This window comes from Mercenaria mercenaria, chromosome 4 (genome assembly GCF_021730395.1).
Source record: "Mercenaria mercenaria strain notata chromosome 4, MADL_Memer_1, whole genome shotgun sequence".
Taxonomy (NCBI): domain Eukaryota; kingdom Metazoa; phylum Mollusca; class Bivalvia; order Venerida; family Veneridae; genus Mercenaria; species Mercenaria mercenaria.
Genome location: NC_069364.1, coordinates 20,112,965 through 20,137,220, shown reverse-complemented (window position 1 = coordinate 20,137,220; position 24,256 = coordinate 20,112,965). Strand labels below are relative to the sequence as shown.

At 34.9% G+C, this 24,256-nt stretch overlaps 1 protein-coding gene across 1 annotated transcript in view; it reads left to right on the top strand.

The window, feature by feature from the left end:
- The window catches only part of LOC123551132 (ankyrin repeat and protein kinase domain-containing protein 1-like), a 217,463-nt gene that overhangs the window by 141,422 nt on the left and 51,785 nt on the right, over positions 1–24,256 (top strand). Inside the window, exon 7 of the mRNA XM_053542067.1 lies at positions 17,275–17,340. Within this exon, the coding sequence (XP_053398042.1) occupies positions 17,275–17,340 (66 nt within the window). The remainder of the gene's footprint in view (positions 1–17,274; positions 17,341–24,256) is intronic.

Genomic DNA, 24,256 nt, shown 5'->3' with positions numbered 1-24,256 from the left:
GCATCTATAATTCATACATAAAGCAAAGACGAACAGCTATGTTTTCCTTTGGTTAGGTGTTTATCCATTCTAAGTTCGTATTTATCCAGCACTGTTTCCTATATCAGTCAGGAATTATCCGCAAATCTAAACCCACCTCATAATCAATACAGGTTTTAAGCTATAAAAATGAATTTCAAACTTTGATACTGTTAAACAATGTCTAAGAGATGTTTATTCAACTAATACAGTTGATAAGTAAGGTCTTATTGCAATTTCTGGTACTTTAAAACAGTTAGAAACATAAAACATGTTCATTTTGAAGACTTCTTTGAGTACATTTTAATGAATTCCAGTCACATAATGTGACTTGTCGATTGAAATATTTAGTACACAAAAAATGTCATCAATACAAGATATTATGGCTATCAAAAGTTTAACACTAACATTGCATACAAACATAAAATCATGAAAAAAGACAGGGAAATTAACTACATACATCGTCTTTCTGTCAGCCATGTTGGCACTGAGTTAGGGTCACAGAACAGAGTTAAGATTATCCGGGTACATAGTGTGATAACTAGGTAATGTTTAGATTTTCAAATTTTATGATGTTTAAGCCATTTCTCTTTTATATTAGGGCTTATTTCTACCAAACATTAAAGGAGTTATGAGCACAAAGTCCTATCATGCATATGATCGACATGCTTCGGTTCAGTGATTTTCAGGGAAGTTATGGTCCTTTATTTGTCAACTTTTATTATATTTTTGCAATTGGGCAGATTTCTACCAAACCTCATACTTAGGAATTGTCAGTACCAGTCTTAGTTATAGATATCATCAGCATGTTCCGGTTTTGTGATTTTCAGAAGAGTGATGGTCATTGATATAACAATACCCCGAAAGAAGACAGAATTTGTAAATTATGTAACTCTGGTATAGAGACCGAGTACCATTTTATTTTAGTGTGTCAAAAGCAGCAATATATCAGAGAAAAGTATATACCTAAGAAATATTTTGAAATTGCAAATGTGCATAAGTTTAATATGTTAATATGCTGCAACTCTGAAAATTTAGCTATGTATGCATACTATGCTTTTCAAGAACGCAAGGTACTTTTGGAGACTCAGCAGAATGTTTGAGTTATATATGTTATATAGATAAGCTTTGAACAAATACAAAATGCTCAACTTAAATTTGATATGTATGTATATGTTTATTATCATAGGTACCAGTCCATGTTTTATTGTGAAATTGTAAATTAATCTTGTTATGGGCCGGTGGCCATTAGCAAATAAATACACTGTCATTGATTTGTCATATTTTGCTGCGTTTACAATGCTGTTTACAGTCAGTCTGAATTTCATCAAACCTCATGAGTCGTTAGTGTGAAGCGTAGCTGTGCATATATTCGCCATGTTCTGAATAGATTATTTTCAACTGAATCATTAGCGTTGATTTGTCATATTCTTTGATCTGTTCTATATCTACGATACCACAGGTTGTAATTCCACTCAACTTTATAGGAGTTACCACTGCCACTGCCTAGTTGCCATGTTGTTTCACTGAAACGATCTTTCTTTGCAATCTTTAGTATGAATGGATTGTGTCCATTGTCTGTTCAGAATTACAACATGCGTCAGTAGCATCTTTGCACTGATCTCTCTCAAGTTTGTTCAAATGCTTTGGAACATAAAAAAGGACTTTTTCATAAAAACAGCTAAATGCTTCCTTAGCAAGCAGTGTCTATAAAATTCTAGAATGATGGTCTCTTAAGTTATTCTCAGGTGGTTTAACTTGGTCCTTTTTAGCGCGACATGAACACACACACAAAAAAGAAGAAATAAGCATTTATAGGTCTTCTGCAAATTTGATATGTAACTTCGATTTATAATTCTCTTAGATTTGAGATTAGTTCAAACCCTTTCAGTGTTCTCTCTTAAATTTCTGCAAATGATTCCACTCAGTCCCCAGAGCTGAAGCAAGAAATGTTTTAACGACTTTTTCCCATGAGCCATTAAATGAATTTTCACCGAACTTGGTCTGTAGAATAATGTTGTAGACTTCTCACTGCTTTGAACAAATACTTGTCACTCTTAGAGACCGTCTGAAATAAAACTAGAAAAAACGTTTAAACGACTATTTTAAAACGGTTAAACGACTATTTGAAAAACGTTTAAACGACTATTTGAAAAACTTTTAAACGACTATTTTTAAAACGGTTAAACGTTTATTTTTTAAAACGGTTAAACGACTATTTGAAAATCGTTTAAACGACTATTTGAAAAATGGTTAAACGACTATTTGTAAAACGTTTAAACGACTATTGAAAAACGGTTAAACTACTAATTTAAAAACCTTTAAACGACTGTATTTAAATCGGTTAAACGACTATTTTTAAAACGTTTAAACAATTATTCATCATGACTTAGCATTGTTTGGTCCATTTTTGGAGCCGCCAGAGCTGAAAATATATACAACAACTTAACATGACATCATCTCGTTAACCACTTTCTGAATCTTTACCTTACTTGGTATATCGCATCCACGTATGGCCCTCGCTGCAGTTGTTAAAATAGGCCCATTGGGTATTTTTCAAGGTTGATATTATTAACAACGGAACAAAAACTTGAAAAAACTTCTTCTCTTGAATTGCCTGATGAATATCATAGAAATTGGGCTGTGAATTCTTTGCACCGTTTAGGCCCTTTTTGCGCGTCGCCAGAGAGAAAAATAGAAAAAAAAACACATTTCAATGACTGTTTCTAAAAATGAAACACTTTAAGGATGTTCTTCGTAAACAAGGACAAATCTGCAAAAGGAATGCCAACATTGAAATAAGCCGCTTATACAGCACTTCACATGGAAATATTGGAATGTGAAACTGTATAGAAGCACATACATAGGCTGAGCACAAATACATAGTAACAAAATCAAACGCAATAACACTAATTTAAAAGAAGTAACAAACAGAAATAGGGTGCGCTTTGGAACGGTCAGTGGCAAAAGCACCACTGGGAATTTTAACTTCTTTACTTGATCCGTAGCATACTTTTACAGATCTCTCTCACATTTGGTCAAGCGTGGCCCCTTTGAGGGTTAGACCCAATGTTTCCACTTACCCTCTTTAGTGGATGCCAGAGCTACCAGCACAATAAACTTTTAAATAACAATGAACTGCTTCAAACATTTTCGCTAAACTTTGTCTGGTGTAGCATCTTTTCCATTGTGGTTCTTGGATAACTTGTGTATAAAAAGGATTAACTCCATTGCCTTACCGTTTAAAGACGACGAATAGGGTCTTGTTTTCCTTTATTTCTGTAATTCTAGCCCATAAAGGCTTTGATTCATCTCATATTTTTAATTCCACTTGTGAAATCTAAATATCTAACCCTATTTGGTGCCATTAAGCATGTATTGCGTAAGTGCATCGTCAAGCCATCAAGCATAAGTTGTGGCATCCCTAGATAGACCTTCTTCAATTTTATTAAAATGTTTCAACTTGACTGCAAAGCGTAAAATATAAAAATTTTGATCTACTCCTTTCCGGGAACCGATTGCAGGATCTTCTATAAACTTGATCTTGTGCTGACTTTGTTTACCTCTCTCAACTTTGTTCTAATGATTTCACATTTTAGCGCTATCACAGCTAACAGAATGAAAACAAACTTTCTGTAGTTTATATGAACATACCTGTATTTCATATTCATCAAATGCAGCCCTAAGCAAGGTGAAAATGTCAAGGAACTCCTAAGCTAATTGACCTATGTCCGCTTGAACCTCTTGTTTCATTAATGTTTAAACTGCTGATTCTCAAACGCTGCACAAATTGAATAATTTATTATCATATATAATACATAATTTGCAAAATATACTGGTAACGTGTCATGAGATTCACAAACCTCACTAAAGTACACGATTTTTGTAAGCGTTCGATCTGAATGTCACTCATTCAAATTCATCTTTCTGTATATTAATCGGACTTCCAATATCGCTATTTCATCCTTACAAATCCTTTTTTATTTGAACTTATCAGACGACTTGTTCCAAAAAAAACCTTTTAGGCTTAACAAATTTTGGCTAACATTATCTTCAGAATTTAAGTTTCGTCTTATTATAAGCATAAGAATATGATTCTTTTTCTAATCTTAAAAATAAAAAAAAATAGCATGCGAAATAAAGAAAAAGTAACGCCCGAGTTTGGGATCGAACTCGGGCAGTCGCAGCAATAAAAACTTTACCCGCGTTTTTGACCAGTACACCACAAATGAACACATGCTTACCGATGGCTGAATATGAAACTTTATAATTAAGGCAGTTTACCTTCGGTACACGTTGCAAACGATAGACGAAAGTAAGACCACGCAACTAATTCTCTAGTATTTGTTTCCATAAGCTTTGTTATGCTATTTCCTCGCAAAGAAAAATACACATGGGCGCAACAATAAGAATTATAAACCTGGGATGAAACTGGAAAGTTTAGGTTAAATATAGATTTTTAGCTCGACCTTTTCGAAGAAAAAGTAGAGCTATTGCTCTCGCCCCGTTGTCGGCGTCGGCGTCGCCGTTGGTTAAAGTTTTTTTTTATAAAGTCTAATATCTCTGATACTATCAAAGCTATTGACTTGAAACTTAAGATAAATCTTTACTATCAAAGACTACACCAGGGGAACAATCCCCATAACACTGATTTGAATTTTGATGGAGTTACGCCCCTTTTTGACTTAGAATTTTTACTTAAAGATTTTGATAAAGTCTAATACCTCTGTTACTATTAAAGCTTTTGACTTGGAACTTAAAATGGTTATTTACTATCAAAGTCTACACCATAAGAAACTATCCCTATAACTCTGATTGAATTTATATAGAGTTATGCCCCTTTTAATATTATTTTTTTAGTTAAAAGTTTTATAAACATTTTACTAGCCAAGCTCTTATTCAGAGTCAAGCACTGCGAAAAGTCAAGCGCGTTGTCTTACGGACAGCTCTTGTTTACTTCTACTTCCACTTTCAAAAGTTGCAAGTAAAGCTCGTATGTCATTTGAACGTAACCCTCTATAGCCTGTCTTCAGGTCCAGTGCGTAGCATTAATCGGAGATGCTATTTATCAGACTGGACATTAATAAACTACATCTTACTGAATATAATATTTTGCGTCATGACTCACTAACGGCAAAATATTTGCCATGGCAAAATTTGCAATATTCTTGTAACGGCAATACTTACTAAATTCGCTACTTGGCAATTTTTTCCATCTTCTTGCCATGCTTATTTGTCATATTATGTCCACACTTTTCCTAGGCAAGGTCTAACGCTTACCGTGTATGTATATAATTACGCATGAAAAGAAGTATGTTAGTCAGTATGTTATTTTATTTCTATTAACAAAATATGGCAAAGTCGTTTAAATATGGCAATTCATTTTTTCCTCTTATGTTCCTTCAAACATTTGTAGAGATAGATGATAAAAACATTACTTTTTTTCTAATAAATGTATAATATCTTCGATTTAATGTCATTCTTATATTTCATTAAAATAGTTTCAGTTGTATGAATATCAGTCAAACTATGAAGTAACTCACCTTCAAAATTTAATTTAGATCCAGTTTGTTAAAGTAGCATTTCCTATGCGAAAATTGTATTTCTGTTTAGTTACATGAAAGTAGTTTAAACATCTACAAGAAAAGAAATAACAGAACAAAGACAATATTGTGTGTATCTAGAAATGCCCTTTAGTAAATCTATCTGAGTTAGTTTGAAAAACAGCAAATTATGGAAAACTGTACCTTATGGACATACTTTTAGTGGTAATATTATGACATTAAGTCTAACGTAATTAATACATTATTGTATTTGGAATTTATTTAAAAACAAATTACAGTTTATTACTGAAGGGATTTATTAGTGTGTTTTTGTTTAGGGAATAAGATGCATGTATGTGTGTTGAAAGTAGATGGAAGATCTTAACGTGTATTTTAAACACATCTATATACTTCATATCTAAATGAAAATGACTGCACAACGCGTGTGTTAGATTTTTTTCACATTGTGTGAATTGATCGAATATCACATGCATGTCCTAAAAGAAAACATTGTCAACCCACGGTATCCGTGTAAAATCATAACATGTCAACAATAGTATAGTCAGTCTAGCATATTGACCAATAGAAGGTTCCGCTTTCGGGTCAATTTTGAAGTGGAATGTAACAACTGTGAATTGCTACATCAGAAGAAACGTAATCGGACAGTGTATATTTACAATATTAGCTATAACATCAGTATTTGTTTAAGTAATGATAAATACATTTTTTATAATGATAATGATGTAATGTTTTCTAAAATGCCTTGGTTGAAAATACGGGACGTATTATGGAATTAATTTTTCTGTCCCTCCGTCCGTCAACATTTTTCTTCAGCCAAAAAGTACAATAGGTACATCATTCAAACTATAAAGGAAGAATAGAACCACTTGAGAAGGATCTCTGGCATGGAACATTGTTGATAATTTATGACTTAGTCTACCCAATCTCTCTGAGTTTTAAATGCACGTCTTAATTGGCGTTAATTAGTATTACGTTTTTCCAGGTGACTTTCCGTATTACTATTGGTTATTGATTTTCTATAAATGACTCAGTCAATACTTGATCAAATAGATGCGTTTGTGAAGCGGGCAATAATTCCTAGAATTCGCTTTTCATTTTTTTTTTCAATGTTTAAATGAGCTTTGTATGTCCTTAAAATTTGATAACCAAAACGCGCATTCAAGTTCATACTGATATATCAAAAAATTCTTACTGTTAATAGAAAAGCCTCTGAAAATACAAAAACAATATAATCCAAAAGTATAGTTCCTTATGATGCATTCGTAAGTTTTGAGCGCTTCTATAGGGAAAATAATCCCAAAGTTGTCAATTGTCCGAAAGAAAACGTTAATAATTGTCAGAAATTTGTTTTCTGACTATACGTAATAAGGTTTGACGGAAACGGCTTTCAAACTTGACTAGGTAACGCTAGAGAAAGATCCTTTTTCTTCCTGGAGGGATATAGTTTTGGCAGTGTCCGTCCGTCCATCCTTCCTTCCGTCCGTCCGTCCGTCCGGCACAATATCTAGGGAGTGGATGGGAATATTTAAATAAAACTTTATATACATGTTCACCACAACAGGGAAATGCGGCCCGTCATATTTCAGTCAGATTGCCAAAGTATCGCCCTTAGAAATGTTTTAGTGTTATTTATATAGGGTACTAGTACTATGAATATGGCGATTTCTGCTTCATTACTTGTGACATATTTAACCTAGAACTATGAAACTTTAATTGGGTTTAGATCACCATACGCAATTTAGTCAGGATCTTTATAGTAACCATAGAGTCATTGCCCTTTAATTGTTTAAAAATCCACATATTTGTACATGAGAAATTAACAAGTTGGTAGAATTTTATTAAAGTTCTTTCAATTATTTCCATGAACATTTTAGATTTTTTTTCAAACCTTCCATGATTGTTTATCTACATGTGAAGTTGTAACCATAACCCCCCAACCCCCATCCCGCCAACACCAACGTTTAAGATTTCTTATTTGATTGTGCTCTCTTAAGGGCATCATCTGTTCTTTTAAGTTCAAATGTACATGTTAAACAGCGACAATTGGTGCGAAATACTCGTATACAATATTTATTTCTAGTTACACTTCCAGATCACTTTTCAAATACCTCCATGTAATTCTAAAAGCTAAGCTTATTACACATTAGGCAGGATCAACAAAACATACATTTGTTATGCACACTTAAAACATTCGTTTTTTGTTAAATTGTTCTTGACAAATGAAATTACTTGCGTCTAACATCCTTAACTTTTTGCCGGGTATATTTCTTGCCATTGCTCACCACAAACTCTATCGGCAGGGGATACCAATTCATTGAATTTGATTTTTATTTTTGGAATCATCGGCTAAAAAGTCAAAGACATAGGGGCCTGGTGTTAGTTTTTGTTTCTGAACTCAAATGTCTTAAGGTATAAGGTCTAGATCTTTTACATTTTAGGTCATGAATCAGCCCTTCTTGAGAAAGATGTCTATTGTTTTTGTGTCAGTTCAGGTATCAAGGTCATATTGGCATCCGCCCGCTTAGCTCAGTAGGAAGAGCGTTGGTCTATGGATCGCGGGGTCGCGAGTTCGATTCCCCGGTGGGATGTATGTTCCTCGTGACTATTTAATAAAAGACACTGTGTTTGAAATCATTCGGTCTCCACCTCTGATAATTCATGTGGGAAAGTTGGCAGTTACTTGCGAATAACAGGTTTGTACTGGTTCAGAATCCAGGAATTCAACACTGGTTAGGTTAACTGCCCGCCGTGACATGACTGAAATGCTGTTGAAAAACGGCGTTAAACCCAAAACAAACAAACAAACACGGTGATATTGATCTGGAAACTGAAACTTATTTCCAGACTCTAAGTCGTAAAGTATAATAACAACCGTTTGGCTTTCAAACCTTACATAATCTCTAAGTTCCACAAAATAATTGACTCACTGGTCAAGGTCACAAGGACTTTAACAGAGAATATGTATCTTTGTGAAATAATTAAAAAGTCTTGGTACTCATAATTAAGCCAAAATGTCTATATGCAGTATAACTCTCTTCTATTACTACAAATACCAAACAGGGAATATTTTTGATTCTGGCGCACTTAAGTTGTGTACAAGTGATCTAAACCTCGCGGTAAGACATACTAGTATGGTATTTAGATTAGAGATTCAGTGTAGCTTTGACCCTATTTATTACTTTGGATAACAAGTAATGGTTTCTAACAATACTGTGGAATGATTTAGTTTCCAGGGGATATGATTTCAGTGTGTGAATATAAAAATTATTGGAATTTATTTGTTCCGTAGGGATGAAATTTATTCATATACTCAACCATGAAATCCACGAAAATTACTACTGGAATATCAACTGTGCCTGCGTATCTATTTTACTTTAAAAAAATCCTTTCAATGTTCTTCCTATTACATTATGTTGCGTTTACTTAATTAGTCTCTACTTAACAAATAAATTTAAGTCTCGAAATTCAACTTAAGTAAAAGTTTCGGAGATATGTTCTATAAATGAATATCACTTTTTTTCCATTGCTTTGGCACACAAAGAAAATGCGTTTAAAATTCTTCTGATTACTAACTAAATGGACTATATCTGGAGACGTGACTATGACAAAATAGATTAATGGTGAGATCCTCGAAGGCAGTGCAAGTTTTCGGTTACAAGGATGTCAATTATTTAGTTAATATAACTAAAATACAGTCTTTAAACGTTATTAAAACAAATTTAATCAGATTATTTCATTGACTGCAAGAAGGAAAAACGTAATACAAATCTTGACACATGGCATTTCTTGTGTATTATCTAAAATATAAATTCAAACTTTTTCATTACATAACTCCAAAAGTTGCAAATCTTTACTGCCATTTTTGAATAATTGTTAGGGGTCGAAAGCATTCCTGAATGTTTTTACTTAAAGCATAAATATTCCTTGAGCAGAATTTCTGAATATTTTAAAATATTTATTTGTTCATATTTTTAAATATAGTATATTAGAATAAAATTACTCCTCCTGCAGTTTTTAGTTAACATTGGTATACCATTATAGTTAAACTTGCACATATAGTCATATCATAATTTGAATAAGGTTTGTTATGGCTCTTTTTTCAGAATACTGTATATTGCCCAATACATACATACACCTTGTCCAGGTACCGTTTCTAATAGATTTACCGAAATTTATAGAAAAATTTTATCATTACGTGACTCTGCGCGTTATGTCAGGGAATGAGCAAAGCCTGGTTTATAGGTAACTGTTATTTCCCTATGAAATCTAACGATCAAAAGCATATTTGTAAAAGGATTGATGATAAAACCTCCCTTCTAAGTTTAAAGGGATCGAAACAAACTCACAGAATATATTACTATGGAGTCACTTTTCGCCCATCTTTAGGACATGTGTGTACTTTGCACAATTTAACTATTCAGATATTCCATGATCTGTGCCTCTTTTTCTATACTATATACATGTATTTTAATTCCACCAAACGTCATAGGAGTTACAAATGCCATGCCATTTTTTAACTAAAACTATCTTTCTTTAATTCTTTAGTTTAAGTTTAAGTGGATTGAGTCCATCTTCACCCTTATTTGTACACATTCGCCTGAGAAATTTCTAGTCAGAATTACAACAACATGTTTCTGTAGCATCCATGCATAGACCTCTCTCAAGTTTGTTCAAATGCTGTGGAGCAAAGAAAAATAATGCATTCATACCAAGCAATGTCTGTAGTATCCTTGAATCAATTAAGTTTTTCTCATGTGGTTTCACTGGGTCATTTTCAAGCGCAGTCTGAACTCAAAAACTGCAGCTTGTTTTACTAGGCCATTTGCCCCATTTTCCGGGCTGGCATAATTGAAAACGGAAAAGCCGTTAAGGACTTCTTCACATGAATTGCCCGATATATGTCATACATTTTAGCTATGTTAAATTGGCTAAAGAAATAACATACGACATACGACATTAAAAAAATGAATGTCGTTCAGTACGCAACATACGACATTGGAAACAAGTTGAATGTTGCGCATAAAACAACAATGGACATACGACATTCGAACGTTGACACATAAAATTTGAATGTCGTTCAATGCACGTCATACCACATACGACATTCGAAAAAAAAAAGAATGTCGTGCAAAAAAAAACGACATTGGACATACGACATTCGAACTTTGACACACAAAATTTGAATGTCGTTCAGAGCGCGACATACGACATGTGGCATTCGAAAAAAGTTGAATGTCGTGCAAAAACTGAACGTCGTTCAGTGCGCGACATACGATATACGACAGATGGAAAAAATTGCATGTCGTGCAAAAAACGACATTGGACATACGGCATTCGAACTTTGACACACAAAATTTTGAATGTCGTTCAGTGCACGATATACGGCATACAACATTTAAAAAAAAGAATGTTGTGCAAAAATAGCGACATTAGACATACGACATTCGAACATTAAGACATAAAATTTGAATGTTGTTCAGTGCGCGACATACGACAAACGGCATTCGAAACAAATAAATGACGTGCAAAAAAAGACATTGAACATACGACATTCGATCCTTGACACACAAATTTGAATGTCGTTCAGTGCACGACATACGACATTCAACATTCGAAAAAAAAAAAAGAATGTCGTGCACAAAACGCCATTGGCCATACAACATTCGAACTTTGACACACACAATTTTAACATTTGAATGCCTCATTTTGGCATTTATTGCAGTAAAAATTGAGTGTCGTTGTTCATTGTCGAGTGTCGTGTCGTGTGTCGCGCTGAATTTCGTGTGTCGTGTCGTGTGTCGCTTTGAATGTCTTGTGTCGTGTCGTGTATCGCGTTGAGTTGTTGTACACGACAACGGGCAACGATACACGATAATCTATTGCGCAAATATCGCGGATTTGTCGCATGTTGAGGTAATTAAGGTCACTTGTTGTTAATATTTTTTTTATCAAAAATTGGTCATTTTCAATGAAATGTTACGACAAAAGTATTTAAGATATCTTAATAAAAGTTGCATGTATGTATTGAACTATTCAAGAAATATTCATAAAGGTATAACGCAAGGCTCAAACCCGACTCTTAGGGTCGTACCGGCTCGAATATTGATGCCACAATGTCAAAAATAAAAAAATGCACGAAAACACACCTTATTTTTCTAAAGAAAAGCATCTTATACGGCTCTGAAGTAACACACTTTGGTAAATAACAATAATTTCTATGGAAATAAATAGTTTTCGGTAAGTTCTGGCTGCCTGTACGATATGTAGACTTGCTATAGGGACCGCATAACGCTAATCTTTGTCGCATTGTTTCGAAAAATTAATCAATTTCATTTTATTATCAAAAGCGTTTTAAAAAGTAAGATATCAAATTTAAATTTCGTTTATTTAGTAGTTTGAAACATTGCCCAAACGAATATGAATATCAATTTTCTTCCTCGATGGGCACGCCGTCGGGAACATTATCTAAAGTTTGCCATTTTATTGGCTTAAAGTTTTACCCGTAAAAAAGGAAAAAGTGCTTATAAAAAATTATTTTGGGTAAATACATCTGTTCTTCCGTCTTTAAGTAATTTAGCATAAAAGCTCGATTTTTCAATTCGGAAAAAGTCCGCGTTTTCCATTGATTTCAAATAAATGTAGATTGTTTAAAACACAAGATATTTTAATGAAATGACTTTAATAAATTAATCTAAACGTTGTCTTAACAGATATTTAATTTATATATTTTTATCACCGACGTGTTAGTCTGGGGATTGTCTCAAAATATAAAATATTTCGTAAAATATGCATACTTCTTCATTATATTAAATAAAGGGGTGAGCCTTGTCAGAGGAGCCATGTCTTCATAATCAGATGTCCGATTTTAATACATAGTACTTTGTTGCAAATGGCTAGCATGTGTTAAGAGAAAACAGGACAATCCAGGTTCGAACCCGGTCGGCTTGGGGTAAAGGTCATAGGACAGAGTCCGGTAATATTCTCAAAATATGAACTTTTCAGAGCTGTCAAGGCAGTCCTGAAATCTCAAGCACTAACTTCATTGAGTTCAACAATACAATTCAGCTCCCAGGGTCGGACCAGCTTAGTCTTAACCAGCACCATAACGCACATTTTTGAAAGTCGTACGTCGCACACCGAATGAGAACCAATTTTTGTTTGTCAAAGTTCGAATGTCGTATGTCCAATGTCGTTATTTTACAACATTCAACTTTTTCGAATGTCGTATGTCGCGCACTGAACGACATTCAATTTTTGCGTGTCAAAGTTCTAATGTCGTATGTCAAATATCGATTTCTTGAACGACATTCAATTCTTTGTCGAATGTCATATGTCATATTTCGCGCACTAAGCGACATTCAATTTTTTTGTGTCAAAGTTCGAATGTCGTATGTCCAATGTCGTTTTCCTGCACGAAATTAATTTTTTTCGAACGTCGTATGTCGTATGTTGCGCACAGAACGACATTCATATTTAGATTGTCTAATTCAAATGTCGTATGACATTGTCCAATGTCTTTTTTGCACGAAATTCAATTCTTATTTCAAATGTCGTATGTTGTATGTCGCGCACTGAACGACATTCAATTTTTGTTTGTCAAAGTTCGTATTCCAATGTAGTTTTATGCACGACATTCATTTTTTTCGAAAGCCGTATGTCGTATGTCGCGCCCTGAATGACATCCAAAATTTTATGTGTCAGAATTTGTCGCACACTGAACGACATTCAAAATTTTATGTGCCAAAAGACAAATTGTAAGGGTAAACTTGGAATCACAGGACACTTAACACACAGCCCCAGAGCCAAGCAGCAAAGCAGGCCCACAACCAAAAGAAGCTGTAATGGAAAAATATCTCAGATGAGTTGCTTCAAACATCCAACAAGTACATATTTTTTATTCTAATGCTAAATGCTAAATATAGAAGGAGGGGAAGGGAATGGTGAGGGGCAAAATGGGGTCGGGGTGGGGGAAGAAAGTTGAACAAGGACGCATAAGTAAAGGGAAAACAACGTTCCTTAATAACAATCATACTACAACGTAAACCACAATAGCGCAAACACACATGAACCAAAGATGAAGACACGACCACACCCAACTAAATAACATCGAAAAACAAACAAGCAACACATAAAAAACAGTAGGGCACCGTTTTTTACTCACAAGCGTACAAACGCACCCACACAATTAGGAAAAGACAGAAAGTATACCATCCTAGGATTCGGGCCTCAAAAACAAAGGGGAGCCACGAAACTAACTTAAAGGTGGTAAGGCACACGTAGCGTAATTGTAAGGGAAAAGGAAGGAGGGGGTGATAGGGGGAGTAAGGAGGAAAACACGCTTACTACAAACAAGAAAACAGACGCAACAGACAATACAAGAAAACATACGCAACACACAGTACAAGACAGACAAAAACCAGATGAAAATAGGGACACCGCCTTGGAAAGGTCAGTAACCTATATAAAGGAAACCGGGGATTTAAACGCGTTTAGGGCATGCCAACCTCGTACTTACCATATTTTCAACAAGTTAGACAACACTATTCAAATAAAAAAACCACTATGAAAGGCTCTAACATTAGTGCAAAGATAACGGTTTAATAAAGTAAAACATAAAATTAAGGTAAATCTAAAGTATAATTACACCAATGTACTCAACAACTTGTCTGAAATCTGAGCACCAAGAACCTAACTTTTAAGGGCACGACTACGAAAACTGCAAGACAAAAATCGAGTCCCTCCGTCCATTGTGTGTAGGATTTAAGAGGAAAGCATCATGGAGTCCTACACTTTATTAGTCATCGCAGCATCAAATAGAAAAACGTAGCAATTAACTGTAGAGGGGTCAATCACCAAACATGCACTCCGCTCTACGATTTTCGCATCGTATCCTCTTTTGATAAAATTTTAACACACTTTACAAATATTTGATAAAAATAAGGACAATGTCTAATTTTCTGAATTTTATAAACTACATCCCCATAGTATTCCGGGTATGTAAGTCCAAGTTTTAGAAGAGTTTTAAGGTTGGTATTGTATTTTTCTAACAGTTCTGACGATTTGTAGTAAAATTTACTGAAAGCTTTCCGTAGTTTGTGATAACGGTATGCCTGTTTTAACAATTTCTTGGTGAGATTTCTGTCATTAAAATCATCTATTTTAGAGCAAGCTCTTGCAACCCGAATAAGTTGTGAAATATAGACTCCGTATGATGTTGCTCGAGGGACATCTCCATCAATATGAGGGAAGTTGACAATTTCAAAATTAAAATATTCCCTTTTATGATATATTTTCGTTTCTATATTATTATTTACAATTGTTAAATTTAAATCCAAAAAATGACGCTTCTAAGTCCGAAGAATTAGCCTTGTATCTGCAAAATATGTTTTAATCGCTTGTTAAAAGATAGGCTAAACGGTTTATGATCAGAGCCCAAAGTCCCCGAGATTCACGAGATTACTGATTACCAAAGTTATCATTACCTATGATACATCCGTATATTTGGGTGTTGCTTCCAGAAAATATATTTCCCTAAGCTGTATTTTGTTCGAGAGGCTAGACGATCCCTGTTGTTTTGGGAACATTATATCAAAGGTCAAGGCCACAGTATTCTGGAGACTGAAAATGATTTCCGACTGTAAGTAATAAGGTGATACACGATAAAAACTTTACATACCGACTCAGTACCGCTAAGGAAAGATCATTATTATTTTTGGAATCAGCGGTTCAACGGTCAAAGTCACAAGGACCTGATTTTAATTCTGGTGTTTCTTTTTTTCATCTCCGAAATCAACAATAAAAAATATAAAGGTTGCAGCTTTCAAACTTTACGTCATGAAAAAAAAAGATATCGCGTAAGGTCAGAGGTCTTGGTAATAATAATCTGGAAACTAAAATAATGTCATTTAGTATAATAGCAACGTCTAAAACTTTTATACAATTTCTTAGTACTTCTATGGGAAGATTCTTGTGAATTTATGGGGCAATGGCTCACAGGTCTAGGGCGCGAGGACCTAACTTGAATTCTATTAGATTTAATGTTTCCGGAAAGCAACAGCTTTCAAATTTTTCAATGTACCACATAAATGGCGATCCCCATTTCAGGGTCAGTGTTCAGGTCCTAGTTACACCAACACCCCTTTTTATGTTTTTCTGTCATACAGGAAAAGGATTATTGTGTGTTGTTTTGTCTGTCTGTCTGTCTGTCTGTGCATCGGTCGGTTGGTCAGTAGCACATTTGGTTTCCGATCAAAAACTAGATACTACTAATGCTTGGTAATGATAATCAAACGTTTTCTAAGGAAATTTTGCAGTGGTCAAATTTTGACCTTCACGGTTTTGTGGGTCAGTAGGTTAAAACACAAAGACAAATATCAAACAGGGAATGCCTCAAAACGGTTTCCATTCAATTTCAAAAGAACACCTTGACTGACCTATAGGATGATTGCCTGTGGACACCTACTGGTTTAGGTATCAGTAGGTCAAAGGTTAACTTCAAAGTCGTAGACAGAAAAAGATTTCCACTGAGTAACTAAAGAGCACATTGTTCTTCATTCACCAATTGCCATAAAATGATTGCCTCTCGTGTTAAGGTCAAATGTCAATGTCAAAGTGAACTCTACGTTTAAACCGGTATTCGCTTAAAAATCAAAGTGCATTTATTATCAATCTTCATAGGATGTTTGCGAGTAGTCAGTAGATGACCTTTGTTGTGTGTGAGGTCATTCGATAAAAGGTCGATATAACAGCATACAAAATTTCATACACAGTTGCTTCTGACTGCCATCATGGCCGCCACATGCGTTAATCAAACGGATCTCGCTTTTATATGCCAGTTTTTGGAAATTATACGTATCATAGAATGGCTTTGTTCATCTGTCAAACAACATTTCATGTTTCCGGAATCTAAAAGTGTTATACCTATAGCTTTCAGTCTTTTGATAATAGCTAAACACCATTTGAGGGGGATCCCTATATATTGTTTTGTTAATGGGTCTTAGGTCAAGGTCACACTGTCTTTGAACCTGAAAATGATTTCTGAACTCTTAAATCAGAAAAATATAAATATACGGCTTTCGAACTTACCACAATGAATCAGTACCACAGAAACGGCGATTTCTATTGCATTGGGATCATTTGTTCAAAGTTCAAGGTCACATGGACCATATTGAATTTCTGGTAAGTTATTCGTGTATGGGCTCTACGTCAGAAAGTATTCTGTTTGAGAACGGTCCTACTAAGACCCATTTGGGGGAGCAGTTGTATTATTTCAATTCAGGTTCTTGAAACTGTTTCGTTGTATCACTCATCAAAACCCAAAACCCTTCAAAATTTAGTTATTCCCCTCCCCCAACATTTGTTTTACTTTAAGTTCAGGTACTGGTTTCAGGTACTCGCAGTATCTTTCCCCCCCCCCCCCCCCCCCCCCCCACCCCCCCCCCCCCCCACACACACCACACCCGCCCCAAGGCTCCTCAGGAATGAAAAATGAACTATTTTACTCCAGGTTTCTTGCAATTCTCAATTTGTTTCAATAGTTCCCCTTAGTAATTGCAACAAAAACTTGTTTTAATACTAGCTGTTTACAACCCTGTTTCATTCTGCTTGCAAACGTGTGTAATATATCTCTTGTTAATATTTAAAATATTTACTGTAATTTTTATATAATATATATTTTTCACTTCTATTCCAGCAAACACCAGCGCAGTCTAGCGAAACTGTACCTAAAGGCTATATGGATTATTCATTACAAATACTGGTATTTATGTTTTACTTCTTATAGGTGCTTTTGTCTACACTCAGTCACCATTATTTAATACATCCTTCTCATATTAACACAGAGAGTGTTTTTATAACTTGCTGTAATTAATAATGGGCCAGACTGGAGAAGTAAGTCCAGAGTAATGTGCACTTGATTTATCACCAGTGTCATATCTTACTATGTCTACACTATGTCTACACTTGACTAACTTTATTTCTTTCTTAAATTATTTTATATTTATATGTTATATCAGATTATAAGGGTGATAGTAATGTGCCCTTGAGTTACCAATAGATGCCATATTTCACTGTTTACACTCTAGTACCTTCGTACTGATACTTAAGCAAAGATTCTCTTGTTATAATTATATCCAGTTTAACTCCTGTACTACTACAACTAGACATTTGCGAATTAATTCTACGTGGACTGTGGACACCTAAGACGATATATTTTCAAGGGGACCGTCTCAACATAATTTGATTATATTATGCGCAGTAGGAAATTGACTTTATAACTTCAATACGGTTGGGTTATTATATCACCACTATGCAGTAGGTGATATAAATTCGGATGTGCCTGTTTTTAGTTCGACTTTTCGAAGTAGAGCTATTGCACTCGCTCCGGCGTCGGCGTCACCGTTGGTTAAAGTTTTTGATAAAGTAAAATATCTCTGTTACTATCAAAGCTATTGACTTGAAACCTAAAATAGTTATTTACTATTGAAGTCTACACCAGGGAAAAAACAATCTTCATTACTTTGATTTGAATTTTGACAGAATTATGCTCCTTTTAATTTTAGAAATTTGGTTGAAGTTTTTGATAAAGTCAAATATCTCTGTTACTATCAAAGCTATTGAATTGAAACTTAAAATAGTTATTTACTATTGAATCTACACCAAGAAAAACAATCCCCATAACTCCGATTTGAATTTTGAGTTATGTCCCTTTTTAACTTAGAATGTTTGGTTAAATTGTTTGATAAAGTCAAATATCTCTGTTACTATCAAAGCTATTGACTCGAAACTTAAAATACCTATTTACCATTAACGGCTTCATCAGGAGAAACAATCTCCATAACTCTGTTTGAATTTTGACAGAATTATGCCCTCTTTTCACTTAGAATTTTTTTGTTAAAATTTTTGATAAAGTCAAATATCTCTGTTACTATTAAAGATTTTGACTTGAAACTTAAAATACCGTTTACTATCAAAGTCTGCACGTGGAGAAACAATCCCCATTACTCTGATTTGAATTTTGACAGAGTTATGTCCCGTTTTAACTTGGAATTGTTTTACTGGCAAAGTTCAGAGTCAAGTACTGAGAACATTCGAGCGTGCTGTCTTACAGACAGCTCTTGTTCCGTGTTTCTGTCCATCAGAGAGAAGTTATGCTACACATATCGCCAAAAGTTTTAAAGCGTGCCATGTGCTCTGCACGTCGTCATAATGTGGTGAACATTTGTGCCAAATTTCTTTAAAATCCTTCAAGCAATTCAAGAGTTACACATCGCACTCGTAACAAAGATATATGACCTTTGACCCACCCCTAAGTGTGACATTGACCTTGTTTTGATGTGGTTGACATTTGTGCAATGTTTCTTTAAAATCCCTCAAACAGATCAAGAGTTACAGAGCGAACACAAAACAAAGTCATATGACCTTGACACTAACGTGTGACCTTGACCTTAAAGCGAGCCACCTGATACAGGCGCTCTGCACGTCGTCTTGATGTGGAGAACTTTGGCAAGTTTGTTTAAAATCCTTTAAGGGGTTCACGAGTTACAGAGCGGAGTCGACAAGGAATTGTTAACGGACAGACGGACACACAGACAGACAGACGGCCAGATGAACACCTATGGTATCCCAAAATACGTCCCCTCGGGCGTATAATAACAACAGAGGAATGGAGACGCAAGCTATTACGTTTTCTACAGTTTTCATAATGATTTACCTACTGACCTACATTTTGACCCCAGCTGACCCAGTTTAGATTTTTTCATGTCGGACGACAACGACGATAGAATACGGATACATTGCGATCAGACTAGCTCATCTTTTCAACTTTGACGCAGATGCGCAACTTATAATATTAAAGAACATTTCAGGAAAGTGTTATGACGCTAGATCAAATACGTTTTGCGATATGTATAATAGAACATTTCTCTGGTGAACAGACGGACGGAAAGACAAATCCAAATCTTATCCTGTCCGGTGACATAATAAGCCAAACCTTACCATCATTATAGGAATGTTTTTCTACCAAACATAAATTAAAATTATCATGTTGAGACGATCCCCTTGAAACAACGATCGTCTTAGGTGTTCACAGTCCACGTAGACTTAATTCGCAAATGTCTACTACCAAACGGGGATGTGAATTCTTTTGTGATTGTTGTTAGCCCGGCTTATATATCCTAAATTTATGGCCGAACCTTGCACATTTTAGTAGAGACTTAAGATAAAACATTTCTTAAAGAACAATACCAGAAGATATATTCTGGATATGGAACACTCGAATCAGTCAACCATGAAAGCCTGGGCAAACTGTTTTATGACGTCATTATTAGGACTATTGAATGCGTAACAATAATTTGATCATGTATAAAATTTTATCGCCTTTTTCGAAATTTCTAATAATCTGGTGTCAAAGCAATTGGACTATATAGAGCTTCTCAAAGTTACATTAGTTTAAGAAATATCAAAAAAAGGTTACTTTTGGAATAATTTGTGAACAGGGATAAATTATCTAAAACGACGTATCACATTTCGTAAACTTTACATCCTGTTTTCAAACAAAGACAACATTCTTATAAAATAGTGTTATCAAAAAGAGGAAACATGTGTTCATAATTAGAGTATATCGCTTTAGAATTCTTCCGACTTTAAATGCCTTTTCGGGTCATTTTAAACTTGTCCACGCATACGGGAGAGATACCCCATATTTTGCTCATTCTAAATGTTGTATATTTCTTTCTTGTGGATACGAACTAAACCTCGTATTTATGTAATAATCAATTCATACATAGATTTTAATTCGAATTAAATACTTGTCTATACTTTTGTCGCGATATATTACTTGATATAACATAATGAAGAACAATGTAGAGTGGTTAAATTCATGACTTTTTCGAAACAGAGGTACGCTAAGGGATGGCATATAAAATACTAAGAAAAGTAGACATTTTCTAATTGATAAAAAGCAAGGAACGTATATAAAACTGAAAGAAGAAATATTCTCTTAAAGAATGTTTGTAGGGCTATGTCAGAGAGATTTTATTTGTAGCGCGAAGTTGCATACAGCTGTAAACTGTATGACAACATGCATTTACCAAATCTTCTAGCGTAATACTAAGACTTTTTCAAATACCTTTCAAATTACTTCATGCACATATGTTTACTCATTTAGAAAAGTATATTGTTAGCAAAATGTCAAAATTACAGCTAATTGAAACAAGAAATATCAAATACATTTATTCACATCAATGCCTCAACCCATTATAAATCATTAAATGTTGTTGGATATAAATTTTTGGATTTCAACATTTAAATATAAAATGTATGGGAATTTTAGTTGTTTGTTGGGATTAAATTACTGTTTATGCGCCAGTTGTAGGCTGCATTGTTAAATGCTCCCAAATATTGATAGTTTTCTGACATTTATACTTTGTTCAGAGTTCTGAAAATTGGATATATTGGATATCATCTTGTCGTGGTTGGGGTGTTGTAAATTTAAGCTAAATCATAATTGTGATTTTGAAGTTATTTTGATTTTTAAAAAAAATCATTATTGCAATTAAATTGTCAAACTTTCATATATCAGCATAGCCTGCAGCAATAATGTGTTTCAATGAGCAAATGTCACCGAGAATTATTTATAAAAGATCAGAGTTGCGCAATATTGGACAATTACCAAGTGCACAAAAGAGACCTAATCCCATGATTATCAAAAGATTGAAAGAGTTTCGATTAATTAAATATAGAGGGCCTCGAGGATGGAAAAATCAGATTAGACGAGCATGGGACACTAACAATGGGGTTAATAATAACAACTTGATACGGATAAAACCTGAAAACTGTACATTAGTTCAGGGGCAGAAAAACATCAAAATATGCTCCGTCAATACACGATCAGTGAAAAAAAACTCTCCATATGTGACTTCATCCTTGCAAATGAATTCAACATTTGTGCCATAACTGAAACATGGCTCTGTAGCTCTGTTGACAAAGCGTGCATCTGCGAACTCGTGCCCGACTGTTACAAAATGAAACATGTCCCTCGCAGGCTCGGCGGGGGCCGAGCGATTATTCACAAGAGAGCCGTAAAAGTGAACATTGTCACATCAAGCAAAGACAACGAATTTTCCTAATTTGAGTATATGGATTGCAATGTAGTTACAGGCGGACACTCCATAGGCCTACGGCTTGCCATTATATACCGGTCACCTCCTTCCAAAGAAAACGGTTTAAAGACAAATATTTTTCTTGAGCAAGAATAGCCCAATTTCTTAACTAAATATGCTACAATTGACAAGACCACCATCATTGTAGGGGACCTTAACTTCCATCTTGATTTACCGATAATTAGTGACACAAAAAAGTTTACAAGCAGTCTAGATGCATGTGACATGCGTCAACATGTACAAGAACCAACACATGTAGCTGGGCATACGTTGGGTGTAGTGATAACCAGAGATAATGATGTCACGGTTTCAAATATCGAGGTCATAGATCCTGGACTCTCTGATTCAAAAGGAAAGATGTAACGTGATCATTTTGCTGTGATATTTGACGCTAAAGCTTCCACACTTCCCCCAGTAGGAAAACTGTGTCGTACAGGAAATTACGTTCGATCGACATTGACTCATTTCGAGAAGACATACGAAGAATAGATTTCTTTAACACGCAATGCACTCCATCTGATACTGATATCGATGAATTTGTGGAGGAATATTCGAATCAGTTAATTTCTATAGTAGACAAACATGCTCCTTTGACTACCAAGACTTGGTATACCGAGCAACTCCACAAAGCAAAACATCAGAAACAAAAATTAGAATGGAAATGGCGTGAAAGTAAGCTCACAATCGATCACCAAATTTACCGAACAGTGTGCTGAAGTGAATAAGATACTAAAACAAGCTCGTGTTGAATACTATAAGGCAAAATTGACTCCTCATGTGGCAGTGATCATAAGAGTTTAACAAAGATTACCAAAAATCTTCTTGGCGATACAAATGAGTGATTTTACCATCACAGTCATCTCCACAGCATCTCGCACAAGATTTCAGTGACTTCTTTATTGGAAAGATCGAAACAATCAGAAACGATATAGCATCACAAACACAAACTGTATCTGATTTAGATGACATAGAAACTGAATACACATGTGTCAATTATGTAGAGTTTACTAAAACCTCAGAAGACGAAGTGAAATCAGTTATCAAAAAGTCAGCGAACAAATCATGTGAACTAGATCCTATCCCAACATGATTATTAAAAGAATGTCTTGACGAATTAACACCAGTAATAAAAAAATTATGAATGTATCTCTAGATGCTGCGTATTTGCCCAAAGCGTTCAAACATTCACGAATAAGACCTCTTCTAAAAACGCCAAGCCTAGATTCTAATGTCCTAAAAAACTATAGACCTGTGTCAAACTTGCCGTTTCTGTCTAAAATCTTAGAAAAAATGGTAGATGTTCGAATTGAAAATCATCTGAGAAACAACGAACTCCATGAAGTTAATCAATCTTCTTATAAAAATTCCACTCAACCGAAACCGCCCTATTAAAAGTCCAAAATGACAGTCTTCAATCGTTGGATAAGAACAATGTGTCTATTCTTGTAATGCTTGATCTCTCTGCAGCATTTGACATTATTGACCACGGGACGTTGATTCATCGCCTTGAACGTCATTTTGGTGTTACAGGCAAGCCACTCGCATGGATGATGTCGTACCTTAGTGACCACTACCAGACCGTATGCATAGATGGCGAGCCATCACAACCAGCGCTAACGAAGTGCAGTGTACCCCAAGGGTCTGTCCTGGGGCCAAAGAACTATACAATGTACACAAAACCAGTCGGAGCTATCTGCAGAAAGCACAGACTGAACAATCATTTCTATGCGGACTATTCGCAGTTATATCAATCCTTCATCCAATAAACAAAATGTCTATTGAAGAGACATTCATCGCGTTGAAAGTTGTTTAAAGGTTATAGTAAGTTGGACGAATACTAACATGTTGAAACTCAATGCTGAACTAGAATGTGTCTATAGGACACAGGGTGTGCCCCCCCACTGGTACATTTGTCACAAATAAGGGGAAATCATTCAAATGTTTGCAGTCTTAATGGGGTATAGCCTCAAAAAAAAATTATGAAATGGATTCATTATTCTATACCATATACTTTTTGAGCTATGAGCATCACAAACAAAAAATTCACTATTTTGGCTATTTCAAGGGTCATAACTCTGTAATAACCGCTAAAATTCTCAAGAAGAATGCCAAGTGTGCAAGGTCACATTATGATAAAGACTCAAGCAAGGTTTCATGAGTTTACATTAAATACTTTTTGAGTGAGGCACATAATTAGGTGAAAATGTGCATTTTTGACTATTTCAGGGGCCATAACTCTGGAAATAGGGGGCGGACCCAGATGAAAAATAGGAAGTGTGCAAGTTCATACCATGATAAAGACTCATGTAAGGTTTCATCAAAGTGCATTTATTATCAATCTTCATAGGATGTTTGCGAGTAGTCAGTAGATGACCTTTGTTGTGTGTGAGGTCATTTGATAAAAGGTCGATATAACAGCATACAAAATTTCATACACAGTTGCTTCTGACTGCCATCATGGCCGCCACATGCGTTAATCAAACGGATCTCGCTTTTATATGCCAGTTTTTGGAA